This window comes from Pimephales promelas, chromosome 13 (genome assembly GCF_988280905.1).
Source record: "Pimephales promelas chromosome 13, fPimPro1.hap1.1, whole genome shotgun sequence".
Lineage (NCBI taxonomy): Eukaryota > Metazoa > Chordata > Actinopteri > Cypriniformes > Leuciscidae > Pimephales > Pimephales promelas.
In genome coordinates, this window is record NC_142781.1 from 7,455,107 (window position 1) to 7,477,337 (window position 22,231).

Below are 22,231 nucleotides of genomic sequence, written 5' to 3' on the forward strand. Positions count from 1 at the left end.
TCCATTTGGTTTAGTCAAATTTTTCTGAAGAGACTTTATGGCTTTATATGATGAACAGATTGAAATTAGGCTTTTATTCACATTCACATACTGTATAAACAGCGTCCATAAAGGGAAGCTCTACCGAACCTGTTTTGAGCGCAAGAACAAACCTCTTTCGGAAACTGAGATGTGCTGCATAATGAGAATGAACCTCATTGGTTTTGCACGTCAAGAGAATATGCTTGTTTCCATTTACCACAACTGATGTGCGAGTATCAACTTATTATAATATTTGAATAAAAATTACATAAAACTTTTTGGATGAACCATCCCAAAGTTAACATGTTATTGCTCCATGCTAGCATTATCGCTCATGCAAATTATTTAGGCTACATGAATAAAAGTGTCACTTTACAAATTTAAAAAAAAAAAAAGCTATGAAGTTGTGCACAAAGGACATTCTTTTTATTTTGGATCTTAAATAACTTAATTTGTGATGAAATATATATTTTTTCTAGAATTGCTGGAGATCAGTACACATTTGGCAGTCAAATAAATAAAATGGACGTGTTTCTCAAATTATTAGAAAAAAAATTATGTTGCTTAAGTAAAATGTTGCTTAATTTTTTTTAATGAAAAAATGAAAAGTTTTTGTGATAACCTCATGATGAAACCATTTCTAAGATGCTGATTGAACGGTTTCGGAGAGAAAAAAAAACAGATATGGATTCTCTAAAATTATTCTTGGTTTTATATTTACAACATTGTCAGTTTCTATTGTTCGCTTCAGACTTTTAAGACGCGCCCAGATTCAGACGCTCTGCTACGATTGGCTGGTTCAGATTTAAGTCGCGCCCTCTCGCTGATAGTCGATACTGATTGGTCGTCGACGGCTCCGAGTGACGTCATCCCGCGGAATGCCCATTCATCGGTGCTGTTGGGCGTTGGACTCCGCATCTTATTAGCGACCAGGGAAATTTCTCCATTTTCTGTGCTGTCCAGAGAGTAACGGGCACAAATCTAGGATTTAGATTATTACTTGCACTTGCCAGGGTTTTTCCTACCGGTTTCCTTCTCTGAGACTGGGTTTGCTCGCTTCGTTGACTCGCAGTGAGCTCGTCGGCCAGGTGTTTATTCCGGGGAAGACGCTTCGCTTGTTGCTCTTTGTTCTGTGCTGGGTCTGTTGAGCTCTTTGTTGGAGTGAAAGCATGGGAGCGCAAGTCTCTAAGACAGCTGGAAATGGAGAAACAGCTGCTGAAAAACCCGGAGAGGCTGCAGCTTCACCATCCAAAGCCAACGGACAGGTAAGTTAACCGTTATAAACCCGGTCATTTCACAGGAGAACTGGTTTAGTCATGTTGTGTTCATTATAGGAGTTCTGCAACCCCATCCAACAACCACACGAAAATGCATTTTTTATTACCCGGTCGCTTTGACAATCTTTAATATGCAATAGAAAAGAAGTTCTTATGTATTAAAAATATGTATAATCATAAAATCTTGCTTAAATGGTTTCCGAAATCAGATTCGGCGTTATTTGTTCAGGAGAAGCCTTTGTTTCGAATTGAATAGCGTTTTTTTTTTTTTTTTTTTTTTTGTGGGCAGTTGAGGTTGCGTTGGGTTTGCTATGCGGGCAAACTATAGGGGATTGTGTGGGCAATAATTGAATTTGCTGCTTCTGTGTGTTTTTACCGTCTTGAGAACGAGGGGGAAATGTGGGGGTTGATTGTTAGAGTAATGTTAACAATGACTCGCCACGCCTTTATTCACAGACGGTTTGGGATCACAATGGATGGAATCCGTCCATCGGGGAAATCCCATCAGAGCAACGAAAACGGCTGTAATCATTAAATACATTATACTTTGCCTTAATGGCCATTCATACAATCAGTGTTTTGTACAGGTTTGTGTGTTTTTTTTTGGCGCGCCGTTAACTTCTGTCGCGGCGTTGATGGCGCGCCTCTGGCGGTTATGTTGTGTATTGCACTAAGTGTAACGCGCCTCGACTCCTATGGCAAGCCGATTTGACTTTTAATCATTCAGGATATGAATTCTTCATATCAACAATTTAATTTTCACTAGTTAAAATGCTAATTCTTGTTATCAGGAATTTCCACTAGCTGGTAAAATGTTAATTCTTGATATCAACAATGACGTCAACATTAGCAGAAGTACGAATTGTTCATATCAATAATTGAATTTCAACTATAGTAAAAACTATATTTCTTGATATCTGTACTGTAATTGTATTTTCACTAGTTAAATGTCATCACCATAGGCTGCCATTGTTATTCAATTATTGATATCAAGAATTTATTTCTTAATAGTTGAAATTCAAAATTCACAAATCAGAAATATAACTCTTAAGGTCCTTGCACACTGAGTTAGAAATAAATAAAAAGGGGTTCGATTTTCTGTGTTTTTCGCATCCGTAGCAATCATTTTGAGAGGTGTTTTGACAATCCAAAGCCACCAAATGACGAATATGAAAATTTCAGACGTTAACTATTACAAATCGTAATGTTTGATATTATGGTTGTGATTGTTACTGGTAAGACAATATTTCTAGATATCTGAAATTACTCTTCTTTTTATTCATATCAGAAATACATTTTCAGTTATAACAAAACACGTCGTAATACATTGCACATATCACGAATTAAAGGGATTGTTCACCCAAAAATTAAAATTAGCCCATGATTTACTCGCCCTCAAGCCAATCTGGTGTATATGACATGCTTCTTTCAGACGGATACAATCTGAGTTATATATATATAAAAAAAAAAAAAGTCCTGGCTCTTCCAAGCTCTGTAATGGCATTGAGTGGAGGATGGGAGTTTGAAGCTGGATGTGTAATGATGCTCTGTGTTTTGCTTCAGGAAAACGGTCATGTGAAGGTGAACGGAGACGCGTCTCCGGCGGCTGAGGAGAAAGTAGAGGTTCAGGCTAATGGCAGTGCTGATGGAGAGAAGCCTGAGGATCCTGCAGAGAAGGAGCCCGCGGAGGGAGAAGAAAACACTGAAGTGAGCGCTCCCGCTGGAGAGGAGCCCGCCAAACCTGATGATGCTGACACTCCCTCCACAAGCAATGAGACGCAGAAGAAGAAGAAAAAGCGCTTCTCTTTTAAGAAGTCCTTCAAGCTAAGTGGCTTCTCTTTTAGGAAAACCAAGAAGGAGACTGGAGATGGAGCTGAGGATGCGGTGGAGGAAGACAAAACTGAGCGAGCTGAAGCTGTCGAAGGAGGAGCGTTAGAAGAGAACCCCAAACCAGCAGAGGAGCCAGTCGGAGAAACCAAACCAGTAGAGGAGAAACCAGTAGAGGAGCCCAACGCTGCCAGTCCTGCCACTGAAGAGCCCAAAGAGGAGGAGAAACCAGTGGAGTCCGTGCCAGATCCCACTGCCTATCCGAGTGAAGCGCCTGCTCCCACGGGACAAGAAGCAGGAGCCAGTCCCGAGGACCGCCCCGAACCGGCCACAGAGTAAGAGAGAGCGAGAGAGAGATGGAGAAAAAGAACAGATAATCAAGGAATATGTCCGTTGTACAATGGAGTAGTGCCAGGGTATTGGACTTTGGAGAACTTTGTCTGCAACAAGGAATATTTTAATGATTTTTTTTTTAGTCTTTAGGTTTTTTTATATCTGCCCCTCCTCAAATCTCGCTCGACCAATGTGGTTATTTCTAGAGCTGTAAAATAGATGGCTGAATTGAATACAGAAAAAAAAATGATATTTATCTATTTTTGGCATCAGTATTAACTCTTTGTTTTTTGGGGGGGGGGATTTTTATACGAATAAAACTGTAAACTTGTTTAAAATGTCTGGACATGACTGTGGATTAAAGGCAGCTTGTTTAGGGGTCAAAAGGGAAGCAGGTATTGGGAATGGGAGGTTTTTTTTATTTCATTTTTTTATTTTATATATATATATACATATGTGGCACCTTGATCACTCAACATTAAACCACAGACGTAAAGAAAAGCCCCAAAACAGAATGACCATCAATTCATCCACTACTGTTTACAACACTAAAGTGGTTTCATTTTTTTATGTTCTAAATTCCAGCCAGCATAATCAACAATGCCAAGTTTATTACCACATATTTTGGGAACATTAAACACTTAGCTATCTGTGATTTCAGTAGGAAAGCGATTTTCATATGCTTTATGGTGTATTGCTGGTTCTATGAGCTTATTAAAGTGTAAGTATGTATAGAAGGGGTGTTTTAACTGTGATTATTGTACAAATGATATCTTGATCTCAAGAAGCACATGCAGCTCTTTTATCATCCTTAAACCATTGGAGCAAATTTTGAAGGCAAACCAAGCTGTGACACGTGTTCTGGTTCCTGTTTATACTGTGCTCTGTTTTGATTACAACAGATGATGCCTTTTGACAAAATTAAGGAACTTGTCAGATGCAATGTTTGTGTAGCATCTTGTCTCTTTCTTTTGTAAATATTGGAGAAGCGTTTACGTTTGACTTGGAGATTGAATGTAACTTTGCCTACAAAATTTCAATGAAACTTGCTGAAGGTATTCTACATTTTTTATGAGTACACTAAAAGCAAAATAAATGTGAATAAAATTTGAATTGTTTCATCTCTTTTATTTACTCTTTTATTTTATTTTTTTTAAATGCTTGTTTTACAAATGTTAAACAAATATACTTTAGACAATAATATGTTGCATTGTCACATGTCCTTACCAAGTGGAGTAAGTGGAGGATTTAAGATTTTAAAGGGGTCATGAACTGGCTTTTTAAATGTTATTATATTGTTGTCTGAGGTCAACTTATAACGTTTGCTTGGTTTTTGCATTCAAAAACATCAAAATGAACAAGTAATAGGCTATTTTGTACCCTGGTTGTGAGCCTAGAAAACAGTCGGTTTTTATGGGCGTGTCGCACTGAAGACTTTGAAGTAAACACCCACTGCTGCGAGTGGAGAACAGTTTTGCATATTATAATGAGTTTCACTCACCCGTCGGTGTACGTGGGGGAAAACGTCCAATGTTGTCAAATGGCAACCGGATTCGCCCATACATGTTCGACCCAGAGTCCGTGTGTTGCACAATATTCCTGTCAGATCCAATATAGACGGCACAGCACCGTTCTTTACTTAATCGGTCTGCAAATCCAGTCTTGTTGACAAAACAATCCTCAGTGAAATGAAGCGAACAGACGACGATGTTTTACCTCATCAGCTGGAACGTCATTAAAAATAAATTTTATCCATGCAGTCCTATTGGAATCCACAGGAAGCTTATGCAGCGACTGTCTTCTTCCACAACCAGGCACTGCACAATATTCTGTATTGCTCGGTAGCGATCCAGTTTGTCATCACGAGGTAAGCATGTACATGTATGATACTTATGTGTGTAATGCGCGAATCGGTGGGCGGGGCTAAACCTGCCATAGATACAGTCGGTTGGTCTGGGAACGCCCCGTCACGTGGTGTGAATCTAGCCCGTGGGGGAAAACATTAGCCGCGTTTCCACTGCCGGGCTAGGGCTGGGCCAGAGCTAACAGCGAGCCGGGCCGAGCTAATGGCCTCGGGCCTCAAGCACCGGGCTTGCGTTTCCACTGCCGGGCCAGTAGCCCCACAGCGCTGCCCCAGACCCCACCCCTAACACGCCTTTCAGGATCAAACGTCATAAAACCCAACCCATTTCAGCGGGTATTATGAATTAATTTATTTTTTAAATTAGGAAGATAGCATGTATATTAACTCAACTGCCGTAGTGGCTGCAATAGTGTCCCGAGACCAGTACAGGCGATTCTCCATTTCAAGCAGCGATTTTTTGCGCGATATAACAAGTAGGGCTGCGGGCACGTTTTCAAGTTATTCATTAATCGTTAACCGAGGCCCATCGGTTAACCTGTTAACTGTCACCCCCCCTTTTTTGAATAGACATGAAAATGCACATTTCGAACTTAAATGGTTGTAATTCAAGAATGCTTTGGAATATAGACATATGATTGGTCTTGTTTTAAAGAAGACATTTGGCAGATTTTTGTAGAAGTGAAATAAATTAAGAAAGTGAAACGGAAAAAAAGTTATAGAAGTTTGAGTTTATGGAAATGTACAATGTAAAAATATTAATTATTCATATTTTACATAAAATATATATTTTCAAAACCTGGGCTACTCTAAAATGGCAGAAAGATCAAAGCCAAAAATCTGAACAAGTTGTGTTTCAAATTTTAGGTTGATATCTCAAAAAATGAGCTTTCAGTAAGATTTTGTTTGAGCGCAGTACCAAACTTTTTCACTAGGGCACAATCAGACTCCATTACTGCCCATATAAGGGCGCCTGCATTTCCATTCGTGTTTTGAGTGATATGAACCATTATTTTCACAATTTTCATACAATTTCTGAAGTAGAGATCCTATTCAGAAGTAGCATGGAAAGTTTGGCAGATTTTGATATGAATTCAACCTCTAAGAAACACATACAAAGAACACGCATGTAAGTCATAGCTAGCTGCCACATCACAAATGGTGAATTTATTATTTTTTTTCTTGATATTTCAAACTTTTCAGACCTTTTTTTTCCAAAATAATTGAATGGATTCTATCTTTTGAACTTTTGGCATGAAAACAAACTGAGGTATCTACTAGTTTTTCATGATTTTTCATGTTTACTGCTATTTTAAAATAAAGGTCTGAACACGCCTTATGAGTATGAAAATATTCTTGTTTTATATTGATAAATTATGGCTCCTCTGTAATATATTTTGAAAATCAGTCACCAAATATGGAAACTAGAGATTGTAAGCTTTCAAATTATATATAGTTTGTCAATATTATTTAAGGTATTTACTAAGATATTATTGTTTTAAAAATATAGTGGCAAACGTCCCACCTGTGGGACGGTGACAGTTAAGTGGTTAATACTCGGTGCATAGTGTGCGCGCCGCAACCTTGAGATACAGAGTAAATTTTTAACACCTTTAATAACTGATTGGACCCCATTTGAAACGAAATTAATTTATAGAAATAAAACGCAGCAAGTACGGAGCAGTTAAAGCCCCATTTCCATCACCCTTCAAACTGAAATTGCCAATTGAAAATAAGCAAAACGTCCATTTCACAAAAACTCCGTGTCTGCAAATAATAATAATAAAAATAATAATAACCATCATCATCATTATTGTAACATTTTATTAGGCTGCATATGTAGAAGACGCCTTTATCCAAAAAAGGAACAGAGCACAAATAAACACAATATTTTTGACAAATATCAGCGCATATCCAGTGTGTGTGGAGCACGCACTGATGGCTGCGAGACGCCCATGTGAACAGTTTCATTGCATTTCTTTCAGTGGAAACAACTTAAAATACTCTTTAATTTCTGGTCATACAGAAAATAATAATACATTATTCGCAAATAAAGTTGTTTATAACAAGAAAACGTTGTGCTTTAACAATTAATCATTAATCATGATCTCCGTGAACTGAAGCGTGAGACCTGAAACAGCCACCGCATTCGAATTTGTTCGTTTTAAATTGGACATTTAAAGCTTTAGTCTACAGGGGTTATATCCTTTGTAGATTAAAGCTTTAAATGTCCAATTTAAAACGAACAAATTCGAATCGAAAGCCAATATCTTCTATGTTTATGTAGCTTAATTTCTCTCTAAATGTGTGTGACAATCACAAAAATGTTGAAATTGTATGTTAAATATATTCAAAATTATTTGTTTCATTTTGATGTTATTGTGTTATTTTGAAAAAAAACATTCAGAAGGGTTTTATTCTAAATTTGATTCCTTTTAAAAGAAAAAAAGTGAAAAGTGTGCAATGCTACTCCTGACCGTTAGGGGCAGAGTCGAGTGATGGGTGTTAAGCTTGTGCGAGTCGTGAGTTTCTCATTACTCCAGAGAGCTTGAACTGACACGACTGTCTCCTCGTTTCTCTCCTGTGTTACAGGTGGGTTTACGTATAAAAACACTTTAAAGTTGAATTTAACCATGCTGAAATGTGTTGAGAATATAAGTGAATTATGTTAGAGAAGTGATGTTCATCAGGGGTTGGTTTTGAGTTTGATTTATACGAGAGAGAAAAGCTCGAACGATTAGCGGCCTATACTGAGAACGCACATGTAACGTAGTGAGCGTGTCAGTTAAAAATATATACTTTCCATTGTACAAAATGCACATGAAGGTATTTTACAAGCTTTAAAGTTTAATAGGTATTGTTTAATGTACTATATATGTGGTTTAAAGATCGATTGATCATTGTTAATGTGTTAAACAAGGTTTAAAGTTGGTTGGAGTCTATTAATAATTCTGAGAGTGATTTGCAGCAATGTAATACTGGTGAAATACTGTGAATAGAAATGATAATCATTTAACCCTCTGAGACCTAAGGGTATTTTTACAATAAATTTTCCGTCTGGTGTCATTTACTAAAAAAGCTTGTAAAATATCAACCCTTTGGTGCACAGACAATTGACACACCTCTTTTTTTTCAGGACAAATTGAACTTTCAGCATATTTGTGTTACATTTATGTCACCTGAATGTAAAATAAGTTATGGGACCATAAAGACAAATGAAAAAATAAATCGGAAATGGAATCACTCAATTATTTATTGAAATCACACACAAATAAATAAAAGCTAAGCAATTTTCCTCTGGAAAATAGTTTGTTCATGTCTTTGGAGTCCTGGAGCACAGGAATAAACATTATAACTTGTACAGAACAAAAACTATTGACATTTTTCCAAAAGAAGTCCAGGCGTTTGGGGCCTCATGAAATTCACTGGTGCCAAGCCTCAAAACAGTTCCTATCAGCAATCACACAGAGGGCCACATCACAGGTTTTGCATTTCTATTTTATTTATTCTTTTATTTATTATGTTCTTTTTATTCTTTTATAATACATTTATACTACTATAATACTTTTTTACAGTAAATAAATAAATGGCACTTCAGCTGGGTCTATCCTGGTAATCTAGTTCCTCATCTGTCAAAAAGCTCTGTTCTCCTGAAAATCCTTCATCCTGCAATGCAACAAAATAGACCAGCGCTTTATTTACGTCCATTTCGCTGTGTTTCTCTGTGAATCGCGCGTCTCCGTGAGTCTCTCTATCTCTCTACACTATATCAGCGCTTGGTTCATGCGTAATGACGCACACCAATGTTTACAACGGATCAGCCTGTAATTGGTCAAAAACCATCACGTGAAAACATCACGTGATATCCAGGATGTCCGCTAGCATCAAGCTAGCGGCAAAAATGACCGAATATTTATGAATTATGGGCTTCAAGATTATCAAAGTTTGACATAAAGCGTTTGGATTTATTGCTGAAAACCTCTGAAAGGAAGCACAAGTTCCAGGCTGGATAGAAAACCTTCTGTAAAGGCTAGAAAGACCCGAAAGACACCCCCGTGATGGCTAGCTCGTTAGCTTTCTGCTGGAAAAAACGGTAAGAAAATCGATAAATCTGTCATCGAGTTATGTAAACATTTATCGGAGGTGACGTGTGGCATCGTCGACGACGCCGTCGGGCTCAGGGGGTTAAGAGAAGTAATTGATGCATATCTCTATGGTTTTTGTATTTCTTTTTTGATGAATAGTGTGAAACATAGAAATACAGAGTCAGTGAACATGAATGTGAAATTGAGAAGTTTATTTCATTGCAGATTGTGAATTGACATGAACACTAAAAGTCATTATTATGTTAAGAATACATTTAAAAATGTGACTCTGAGAAACAGATATTTGTTAATGCATATTGTGAATAAATTACTCCAGAGAGCTTGAACTGACACGACTGTCTCCTCGTTTCTCTCCTGTGTTACAGGAGTATAATCTGTCCCTCACGGGTGCCGTCGCCACGGTACCTGTTACAGATTTTTTGTGGCCCGTACGGGGACTGACAGTACATGCGCAGGCTACAAGCACGACCAGAATCAGAAGTTGACATGTTCCAGAAACCGACGTCTCTTCAGGCTTGAAGTGAGAGGAAGACTGGGTGATGCGTGGATCCTGCTTTCACCAGAACGAGTGCCGGTGAGGTGACGATTGTGCTGCACACGTGGAACCAGACCAGCAAGAGGCGAGTGAAAGCGTGACCAGGACGAGCAACCGACGGAAGGGAAGAGAGAAAAGCAGTCATGGCGGATGGTGAGAGAAAAGGCTTGATGTGGAGCATCAAGAAAAGTCTACTCATGCTGACGGCCGATGAACTTTTCCAACTAGCCCAGAGAGTTGGTCCAGTGCCAGGGAAGGACTCATCCACGCTTCAGGTCGGCGAAGAAGAGAGTTGCTTTGAGTACATTCTAACTTTTATGAACAGTGACATGTTGGCGGAATCTGAGGATTCAGGTATGGCAGTGCTGTTAGAGCTTAATGATACTGTGAATAATGTCATTCAGATTCGTTATGCTCAACCTAAATTAGGTGTTGGTGAAAATGTGGACGAGACAATGCCAATTCCAGTACTGAGTGAGAACAGGACAGTAGGTCCGCTAGCGACAGATACTGATAACTTGACAACTGTTAACGTGACAGCCAGTGGTTCGAATATTACTCGCACAGCTGCAGTTAGCATGACCAAACCCCCACTTACACCTATTGAAAGCAAAAGCACCCAGAACGCTGACACAGAGTTACAGAAAGTGCTCTCCAGTTTCGCTGAGCTTAGCAATAAAGTCATGCAATACATTAACAGCCCCACATCCTCACTCACACCAACACCTCCACCATTACAACCTACTCAACAATATGACAACACTACCACACCAGAACAGCAGCCACATGGAAGACAAGACCGAATAATTCCCCTTCGAGACCTTTCACTGCTTCGTCGCGAGTTCAAGATCCAAGGTGGACAGATCGGCGACCAGGGCTCAGATTTAAGCTACAATAGCATATGCAGACAAATCGATGAGGGTGTTAAAGAGCGATTCAGCGAGACTGAAATATTGAGAGGCGTTCTCAGAGCCATTAAACCGGGAAACTTCAAAGACATGCTAATACACAAAGACGACTTGACGATAGATGAGCTGAAAGGATTTCTGCAATCTCACCTAGGTGGGCGAAGCAACACAGAACTTTTCCAAGAGCTCATGTGCACAAAACAAAATGATGGCGAGACTCCACAACAATTTTTGTATCGAGTGATAGGCCTCAAACAAAAGATCCTGTTCGCTTCAAAATACGCTGACACAGAAGTGAAGTATAATGCGAACACAGTTAAAGACGTTTTCCTGCACGCTGTGTATCAGGGTCTCAGCCATAAGCATAACGACATACGTCGAGAACTGAAACCATTTCTGTCAGATAGCAGCGTGTCTGACGAGACAATCTTAAAGCAAATGATGAAGATAACAAACATTGAGAATGAGAGACAGAGACGTTTGGGGTCGGTTGTGAAGCAGAAACAAATAAGTGTAAATAGCACAGAGCTTGAAGCGGCAGCAGTACAAAGCAGTAGTACAAAGAAAGATGTTCCAGACAAACAGTCAAAGGCTGATGTACTCCAGCAGTTAACTGAGAAAGTAGAGGAGTTAATGAATAAAGTTGAACTACTGCAAAGACCCCCCCAGATTCAAAACCCAGAATGCTGCCATCATTTCCAAGTCAAAGTGGATCAAAGGAAAACCAGACCAAATAGCTGTGCTAATTGTCTAGACCAGAACCGCCCAGGTTGCACTCATTGTTTCTACTGTGGTGAGGACGGTCACAGAGCAGTAGGCTGTTTGAAAAAACCCAAGCGTCCGGAAAACTGGAGCCGGTTTCTGCCACGGGACAAGCAGTGACCGGGCTTCACGTTCAGTCCCACAGTGCTGAGGGTGGCGTACGGAGCTTTGATAGTCGTGCAGAGACAAGTTCAGCTAATCAGAGACCAAAAGAAAACAATGAACAAGTCAATAACCAACTTTCTCTCTCTTTACCCACTCAAACCAGTAGACGTCTGGCCAAGTTCATAGGAGCCAAAGCCCTTGCACGATGTGACCTCAATGGGATGACAGTCAATGCCTTACTGGACACTGGAGCTCAGGTGAGCATGATAGATAAAAGCTGGAAAGAGAGGTATCTACCAAACACACCCATTAGGCCGCTTAGTGAAATCTTTGATGAGAGAGAAGAGCTGGAAGTGCACGCGGTGAATGGAGAAATCCTCCCTTTTGATGGCTGGGTCCTTATTGCAGTCAGTTTCAGGGGAGATGGTGCGCTTAGCCAATCGATCATGGTGCCTTTTCTCATCTGTAGCATTCCGCTTGCACAGCCACTACTTGGATTTAATGTCCTAGAGGAAGTGATTCAGAATCGAACAAAAGAACTTGTTCCAGCACTTACCACGCTTCTATCTGACGCAATATCGGTTCCTGCTGAGAAAGTTGAGCTGCTGATGAACTTCATTCAGACTGACAAACCCTCCATGTATCAGAGATTAATAAGAACTGGTAATTATGAGACTACAGTCCCAGCCGGACAAGTAGCCTGTGTGAAGTGTCAGGTTCCACCCGCTGTAGACCAGTCAGACCCCCTTCTCTTGTTTGAACCTAACGAGAACAGTGGCCATCTCACAGAGGTTGAGATTGAGGAGGGCTTACTAGAACTACATACCGCAAAGAGACCTTATGTCATAATACCAGTAAGAAATAACACAAAGCATCCTGTTACAATACCAAGGAAGACAGCCCTTGGTAGCGTCCAGACGGTGGCCAGAGTGATAGAGAACAATCCATTAGAGAACCCCAGACCCAGAGTAGCAGTCGTTAAAACAACAACAGCCCCAGGTAAACAGAGTGTTCCAGCGTTATGGCAGCCTTGTGTGGACCTCAGCCACCTTAGTGATGAGGAACAAGAGAAAGTCAAGAAAATGCTGTGGGAAGAATCGGCTGCTTTTGCACAAGACAGTCATGATATTGGATGTATTCCTAGTTTACAGATGTCTATTTCACTCAAAGACGAGATTCCAGTGCAGAGAGCTTACTCTTCGGTGCCCAAACCACTGTTCAAAGAGGTGAAGGAGTATGTACAAGATCTGCTCATGAGAGGTTGGATTGTGAAGTCAAAGTCCTCTTATGCTGCTCCAGTGGTCTGCGTCCGAAAGAAAGACGGTACACTCCGCCTCTGTATCGATTATCGTCTCTTGAATCAGAAGACCATTCCTGATCGACATCCCCTACCTAGGATACAAGACCTGACTGACACCCTCGGTGGTTATTCCTGGTTCAGTATCCTTGACCAAGGAAAGGCTTATCATCAGGGCTTTATCGCCAAGGACTCCCAGCACCTCACTGCTTTCATTACCCCCTGGGGGCTATATGAATGGTTGCGTATCCCTTTTGGTCTCTCTAACGCCCCAGCAGCTTTCCAGAGGAGTATGGAGGAGATGTTGAGTTCCTTGAGAGATGATTGCTGTCTTCCGTACCTTGACGACGTGCTCTGCTACGCAAAAACCTTTGACGAGCATGTGGAAGGGGTCCGTAAAGTACTCCAAGCTCTTCAGCGACATGGAGTGAAGTTGAGACCTGAAAAATGTGAATTATTCCGACGAGAAGTTAGATATGTGGGTCGTCTTGTGTCAGCTCAGGGAGTGAGAATTGATCCCAAAGACCTGGATGCAGTGCGGTCGTTAGCCAGCAGGACACCACAGACAGTGGGAGATGTAAGAAAGCTCACTGGGTTCCTGGGCTATTACCGTTCCTACATTCAGGACTTCTCAAGGATAGCAAAGCCCATCTATGAGCTGCTACAAGTCAAGCCAGGACAAGCTGCTGTAGCACGTGGGAAAGTTAAAGGTCCTCAACTACCATCCAGAACCCCTGTGGAGTGGGCCATCGAGCACCAGGAAGCCCTCGATCGACTTGTATCTCTCCTTGTTAGCCCCCCCGTGCTAGCATACCCCAACTTCGACTTACCCTTTGTATTACATACCGATGCTTCAGACCAGGGGCTCGGCGCGATTCTTTATCAACATCAGAACGGCAAGTTAAGAGTCATTGGGTACGGATCTAGGACTTTGACTGCGGCTGAGCGAAACTACCACTTGCATAGTGGAAAGCTAGAGTTCCTCGCCTTGAAGTGGGCCGTGTGTGAAAAGTTTAGGGATTACTTATTCTACGCACCCCACTTCACAATATTCACCGACAACAATCCCCTGACCTACGTCATGACTACAGCCAAGCTAAATGCAGTAGGCCATCGATGGGTAGGAGAACTCTCCGATTTCAGATTTGACATAAAGTACAGACCAGGAAAGGCTAACATCGATGCCGATACGCTGTCGCGTCTACCTTTAAACATTGAGGCCTATGCTGAGTCTTGTACCAAAGAGTGTACCGAAGACGTGGTTCGTGCGATATGGGATGGAAGTAAAGTAGCCAAACTGAAAGATGTACCGTGGGTGGCGGCTCTCAACATCTCTTCTCAAGCCAACTCATCCCCCTCATTTGATCACTTGACCGCAATCAGTCACGATGAGCTTGTGGAGGCACAACATGCAGATGAAGCCATCGGTGAAATGATCAAGTTAAAAGAGGCGGGTACACCTTTAACTGACGAGATACGGAAAGCGGCTAGTGGAGCCACTAGGAGACTCTTTCATGAATGGGGAAAGTTAGTTTTGGAGAATGGTCTCTTGTACAGGCGTGCTAATGAAAGAAGGCAGTTGGTGCTCCCTGCTAAGTACAAAGGCATTGTCTTGAAGAAACTCCATAATGAAATGGCCCATGTCGGTACGGAAAGAGTCCTCAATCTTGCCAGAGAGAGATTTTATTGGCCCTTCATGGCTAGAGAGATCGAAGAACATATCACGAGGAAATGTCCATGCATAAAATCGAAGAAGCCAGTTACTCATGTTCGCGCGCCAATGGGTAGTATCACATCAAGTTCGCCACTGGAGTTGGTGTGTATCGACTATCTACACCTAGAGAACAGTCGTGGGGGTTACGAATATATCCTTGTGGTTGTCGATCACTTTACGAGATTCGCCCAAGCTTATCCAACAAAGAACAAGAGTGGGAAAACGGCAGCTGAGCGCATCTTTAATGATTTCGTCCTCCGCTTCGGGTATCCATCAAAGTTACACCACGACCAAGGCCGCGAATTTGAGAACGAGCTCTTTCGCACGTTGCAACAGTTGTCAGGCATTCGTCATTCGAGAACATCACCATACCATCCCCAGGGGAACCCGGCGGAACGGTTTAATCGGACAATACTCCAGATGCTAAGAACGTTGACAGAGAAAGAAAAGGAACGATGGAAAGATCAAATCCCACAAGTCATTCATGCGTACAATTGTACTCGGCACGAGTCGACAGGCTACTCACCTTTCTTCCTCCTCTATGGTCGTCATCCTCGCCTTCCAGTTGACTTACTGTTTGGGTTGGTTGAAGAAACAGAGCCTGACTCACCAAAGGGATATGCGAAGAAGTGGGCAAAGCAGATGTCGGAGGCTTATCGAATTGCTAACGAGAGTAGTAAACAGGCCAGTGCCAAAGGCAAAGTGCTTTACGATAAGAAAGCGAGGGGAGTGGTACTACAGCCTGGCGATAGAGTCTTGGTCAGGAACCTTGGTGAGCGTGGTGGACCAGGAAAACTACGGTCATATTGGGAGAAATCGATCTACGTTGTGAAAGAACAGTTTGCGGATAACCCAGTATACGTAGTCTACCCTGAGTTTGGAGACAAGAGAAAGACAAGGACATTACACCGTAATTTGTTGTTACTAGCAAATGACCTTCCGGTGGAAACTCTTCCATGCCAAGATGCTCCTGAAAAGAGAACACTGGAAAGGAAACACCAGACTCGACGCACCAATGTGTCAGAACGTGCAAGTCTACAGAAAGCATCAGGTTCAGACTCAGATTCTGGAGATGACTCAGATGGTCCTCGTTATTGGTTGAGGGTACCAGGAGAAAAGATAAAGGAGATACCCGTGGTAGTCCCACCACAACGACCAGTAACCTCTCTGAGCCAGCCAACTTCAATGCCTGCTGAAGAAGAGGAGGAATATAGGATGCACCACTTACCTGAAACGGATTTGTTACCTGAGGGAAACGTAGAGATAGAGGAACCCGGAGAAGAGGAAGATCAGTCTGTTGTTGCGGGACCTGAGGAAGAAGATGGATATGATGAGGATCCAGAGTTCAGTCAAAATGAACAGTTTCCAGTCAGTGCAGTGCCAGATAATCAGACCCAGGTCAGAAGGTCAAGTCGGGAGCGACGACCTAAACAGATTTTCACATATGAGAGCTTTGGTCAGCCTTCACAGACAACACAGGCTACAGTTAATGTAACAAACACACGCCTACAATCACCCGTTTACCCTGTACCTCAGACCACTCAACCTTTGCACCCATTTATGCCTTATTTGACCCCAACATGCCCACTTAACCCTTATTCTACTCCTTACCCCTTATTTACATACATGCCTTATACGGTATCAGCAACACCATATATATTGCCAGTTCCGGTTGCTTGTTAAAGGAGACTTTGAGTTAGAGAAGAAAATGGTGGGACCCATTTCTTTTTGCTGGGAAGTGTGTGACAATCACAAAAATGTTGAAATTGTATGTTAAATATATTCAAAATTATTTGTTTCATTTTGATGTTATTGTGTTATTTTGAAAAAAAAACATTCAGAAGGGTTTTATTCTAAATTTGATTCCTTTTAAAAGAAAAAAAGTGAAAAGTGTGCAATGCTACTCCTGACCGTTAGGGGCAGAGTCGAGTGATGGGTGTTAAGCTTGTGCGAGTCGTGAGTTTCTCATTACTCCAGAGAGCTTGAACTGACACGACTGTCTCCTCGTTTCTCTCCTGTGTTACAGGAGTATAATCTGTCCCTCACGGGTGCCGTCGCCACGGTACCCGTTACATGTGCATCCGGAGATGGAGATATGTTTTTAGCCGAAAATCATTTAGATCATTTTCTGTAGGCTGTGGTTACGGCTCTTCTCATTCAGCACTGCGGGGAAAATATCATTTCCAGGTTCTAATTTGGCCTCAGAAAACCAGTAAAATATATATTTTTTTCATATTAATTTGTCAAATATTTTAAATGTTTAAGGGGCAAAAAAATCAAACAAATATCTGAAAATTCGTCGATATGTAGCTATATATAGCCTATATTGTTGCGCAGCATTTGGCATAGGCCTACAGTTCAAATTAAAATGTTATGCAATTTTAAACGGTTAATCGGTTAAACATGGACACCCCTATGTGCATCTTGCTTCAGATCATAACGTTCCATAACACCGATAAACTCCGCCTTTTACCTTGAACACGCCTCTAGCCCGAGCTGGCCCCCTCTGGCCCAAGGTATTCGACGGGCCAGAAATCCTGGCCGTTGGCCCTGAGGAAGCCCCGATCAAGCCCCGGAAGTGACAGTGGAAACGCGACTGGCCCTGGCACGCACTAGCACGGCCCAGCCCTGGCCCGGCAGTGGAAACGCGGCTATTGCCTTGGCGCTCATTGAAATACATGGGACAATCATGCCGAAGAGTTGCTGTGTCGTTTTCTGTACCACCAATAAACTAACAAATTATAAATTGAAGTTCTACAGGCTTTCTTACATACATGCAGAACCGGATAGGAGGACAAAACGGCAAAATTAATCATATCTTATTAGATTACTGTGTGAGTAGAGGTCCCTGTGTGATATACAGTAGTAGTAGATGTTTAACTCGTATTAGGCAGTGGGCCAGATTTGTCTGACTTTACATCCCTTACGAAAAAGAACTATAGTAATCCTATGGCTATAGTATTCTATAGTAGTGTATAATACTTCTGTGATGTTCTTTAAATACCTCTATACTTCTATGTCCCAAAATACTATAGTATTCATATAGGATTAACGTTACTATAATATTTTGTCCTCAAATACTACAAGATTCCTTTAGTTGTTTTTCATAATGGATGTCTCATTCACATTAGCGTTATCAGCTGAAGGTTATCAGACTGCAGTCTGTGAGAATTCGGATAACTGTCAGCAAAGTCCCTCTGCAACTTCACAGCTACTACTGATCACCGTTTTACAAAAGGATTAATAGTTTTGAGTGAAGCATACGTACAATTGGTAAGTGACATGGTTTTATGGACTTATAGTAACTTATACGCAAGTTGATTGATTAATAGGCTTGTGTTGCAGCTTCTGCGATGTCTGGAGATTCAACCAGATAAGTCTGGAAACAACACCTTCGGCCATTTGGTTGGGTCATTGACCCAGTTTTTAATTAAATAAGGGCAATCATAACCTATTACAGTTCATTTTGCAATGTACCGTTGCCGGTCGGCAGGCATAAATGACTCGCAATATGACATTTTTGTCATTCAAATACATAGGATGGTCGCGCTGCTTTCCCCCACGCCGACCACGCCCCCCAACTATGACGCGTTGCCGACTGTATCTATAGTGAAGCAGGCGTTGATCATCTTCTGTTGGGGTGGTGTTTTATCCTCTTTGTCGTCATAGTTCCCCACTTTTAAAAACGAGTCGTTTTTAGAGGCTGTGTCAATAAAAGCTTTTATTGGACTAACAAGGACGTTTTCAGTTCTGAAACTTACAGGATATTCTTATAATATGATGCTCCTTAGATGTCAAAAGCTCAAGGAAAATTTGATTTCTCAGTTCATCACCCCTTTAAAGTAATTTTTTTGGTGAACAAAAACCTTAATCCTACTTGCGTTCTGTAACAAATTCTTTCCTCAAGGGTCAAAATGATTGAAAGATTAAAATTATACTTTTTTTAACACTTATTTTATTTTATTTTGATAATAATTTTTCTACTATTTAATGCACTTTTTTTGTCCTTTTTTATTATACCTTTTAAATGACTAGATTTGATCAAAACATAATTCCTCACATTCTTTCAACTTAAATTCAAAATGACAATTTCATGCATAACCATTTTAATTCAGCTCATAATATCTTCCATTTGGTGTCTTTGCTGACCTCTTGTGGAAAGAAATAATATAACATGATATTTCTTGACTCTTGCCAAGATGGCTTTATAACTTTATATGGAGCAAATGAGCTGGGTCCGCAGTTTTTCTTCAGTATGCATTCAGATACACATGTATACATGTACATTTTGAGCATTTTTAGGTTTTCCTATCTGTACTGAAACATCCCTCGCATTCCATTGATTCCTATGGACGAATGACAAGAACTTTGAACTCCGAACGATTGCTCCTGTCTGCCTTGCTGCTGTCTGAATGCTCTGTATAGCTTTCTGATTTAAATCTCTATTTACTATCATTCCTTGTTGTATATATTGTTAAATCGTTATTGCAAGCATAACACGCTAGTATCTTGCTAGCATGTTAACTTGCTGTCCAAACCAAGTGTGCAATATCAATACAGAAGTTGAATGCATTGAAATTTCAAAAAAAAAAAAAAAAAAAAAAAGTAAACATTTACTTTTACATTAACTGCCTGCTTCGGGACAGTCGAATGCGACGTTTGGTCCTCTTCAAACAGCTCCTCCAAGGCTGTCTTGCGGTGCTTTGCAGGTCGGGACTGAAGTAAAAAAAAAAAAAAAAAACAATTACAACCCTGCTTTTAGAGAGGACTCTTAGGAGTACACTCTTTGTAATGAACTAACGGAGATCAGGGGCCTCATTTATAAAACTTTGCGTAGGATTTGCGTCAGAAGTGGCGTACGGATGAAACATAGGACGTGCTTACGCACAGAAATATTCGGATTTATAAAAAAAAAATCCTACGCATTTTTCCCTTAATAAATCACAATCAATTCTAAATGTAGCGGAGCTTTTGCGGCTTCATGTCACGCCCATAGTTGCCCATAAATAGTCTGTGAAACGCCCACAAGTTAATTTTCATCGATTGCGAAATCATGTTAAACACAGAGATAATTCGGTTGTTAAGTCGTGACGTAATCACGCTCTGATAATACTGTTTCCGGGTCCAAATGCTGGGTCCTCTCTATCTGCTAACACTGTGTTACAATTGCCCCCAAGCCACAAGGCCCATTGTAATAAGCTTGTTTGTGTGTGTTGACATACTTTTCTGTTAAAAAAATGAACATGTTACACTAAATTCTATTGTAAAACTTCATTTTAAAAGGGTGTATTAAAATAAATGTTTGTTCCAGTATTAACAAATCATCAATTAACATTTTTTATATAAAATAATGTGTGTTTTATATGTGCTTGACAAGTTGTGTGAATATTATATAAACTCTTAAGTAACATTATTAAATAAAACAGCAGTAAAGTGATTACTTTGAGGTAGGCTTTTATTTGAGATAAAAGTGGGTTAATAGGAGTTATTTCTCAGTGTTACAATTGCCCCCACTCTGCATTTAATTAAATATTTTAGTCTTGTTTTTATAAGTGAAAATATATAAATTGTATTATTAATTAGTGCACATATATATGTTTCTTGTATCAAAAGATGACTAGTCTATCTCAAGTAGTTTTGAGTTATTAAGGAAAATGTAAAATATGTTACAATTCCCCCCGGTCTCCCCTACAGACGATTGGTGTATGACATCACAGTACTGATTCGAAAGCATACAGTATGATCTTGAAGCAGCACTGTACAGAGTCTACAGACGATTGGTGTATGACATCACAGTACTGATTTGAAAGCATGTATGATCTTGAAGCAGCCGAACAACCAATAAAAGTAATTGGATCAAACAAAAAAAATTACGTATTCATAACTTTTCAACGTTTACTTAACATATATATATATAGTCTGTGTGACACAAAAATATAAGTTACTAGGTGCACTTAAATGTATGCATACATAAAATAAAAAATAAAAAACATAAAGCATGTCAACCACTACAATAATTGCATCAAAATTAAGTAAAACGAGCATATCATTTTAAGTAACTATATGAGCCACGTGATAGGCTATGCAATTTCCCGTGATGCCTATCCAGACAAAAAATGTATGAAACACATGTGAAGACGTTGAGAAGAGGTAAGCTTATTTTTTGTACTTAAGCCTACACTACACATGATCATTTATTGCATTTTTGGTCAAGAAATTTACTTTTAACTGAATTTCAGAATTACTACAAATTTTGCATCAACAATTAGAAACGTTACTTATGAATGCAAACATTTGTCGTCTACATGTTAATGAATGAAATAAGTGTTTTGCACGCGAGTATATATTGTGTTTTTGTTTTTTTGTTTTTCAAAATATATGACCATGATGTTGGCTCGTATGCATTAATGGTGTGTTCACACCGAACGCGAATTTAATTGCGATAGCAGATTACATTCATAGTCAATGCAAAGAACGAGTCACCCATCATTCGTGCCGGGCGTCGCGAATTGGGTGACTCGTTTGCCGCGAACATCTTTCTCAGTAGAAAATTTTGAACTTGAGCAGGCTGCGGAAGATTCAAGCGTCTAACTACACGCGACGTGTTTGACGCGTTCGGTGTGACCAATTCGGACTGCGCTCTCTCCCCCACGGATAGATTATAGGCCTACTTTATTAGCGAGTTGTTTTTGGATAAAACAAATGTACTTTGCATATTTACAAATTCCCATGTTCTCTATCTCTAATGTCTATACATGGATCGCGGAAAAGGGGGCCTTGGGCGCGGGTAACCTTAACATACAAATATTAAATTCGAAAACACATTGCCTACAGCTCCGTGTGCACGATTTATGATTAAATAATGGCAATCTTGATTCTAGCACAATATTATTCCTAAATGACAGCGACAATTCAGTAAATTAAACCTTCAAAATTATTATCAAAATAAGTAAATACCCTTTAAACAAAAGTTTAGCTTCAAATAAAGATTGTAGATCTGTACTGTTTTCCAGTAGTTACTGTTAAAATGTTTTTGAAGAGATTCGTTCAAAACCTCTGGACAAAAGTCATGAATTAACTTCTGTTTTGTTTAAATTAATAGATATTATTTAATAGACTAATTTTTATATTTATAGGCATTTAATAATGGACTAATTTGTTACATTTAATTGTTTTTTGTTTTTATTGATTTTTGAAAAAAAAAAATTATATATATATATACACACACTGTAACACTGTGTTACAATTGCCCCCAAGCCACAAGGCCCATTGTAATAAGCTTGTTTGTGTGTGTTGACACTTTTCTGTAAAAAAAAAATGAACATATTACACTAAATTCTATTGTAAAACTTCATTTTAAAAGGGTATATTAAAATAAATGTTCATTTTAAAAGGGTATATTAAAATAAATAAATGTTAAAATAAAGGGTATATTAAAATAAAATAAATGCTTCAAATAAAGATTGTAGATCTTTACTGTTTTCC

The 22,231-nt window shown here is 39.9% G+C and overlaps 1 protein-coding gene across 1 annotated transcript; it reads left to right on the forward strand.

Moving 5' to 3' along the window:
- The first annotated feature begins 918 nt into the window (after positions 1-918).
- Positions 919-3,830, forward strand: marcksa (myristoylated alanine-rich protein kinase C substrate a). The gene is made up of 2 exons (XM_039660242.2): positions 919-1,286; positions 2,862-3,830. The coding sequence occupies exons 1-2, from the start codon at positions 1,191-1,193 to the stop codon at positions 3,462-3,464; spliced, it is 699 nt and encodes a 232-aa protein (XP_039516176.1). The 5' UTR covers positions 919-1,190; the 3' UTR covers positions 3,465-3,830.
- Positions 3,831-22,231: the final 18,401 nt, after the last annotated feature.

Coding starts and splice junctions, on each gene's coding strand:
- marcksa (XM_039660242.2), top strand. CDS start 1,191: ATGGGAGCGCAAGTCTCTAAGACAGCTGGAAATGGAGAAACAGCTGCT. Junction 1,287..2,861: donor CATCCAAAGCCAACGGACAG/GTAAGTTAACCG, acceptor GTTTTGCTTCAG/GAAAACGGTCATGTGAAGGT.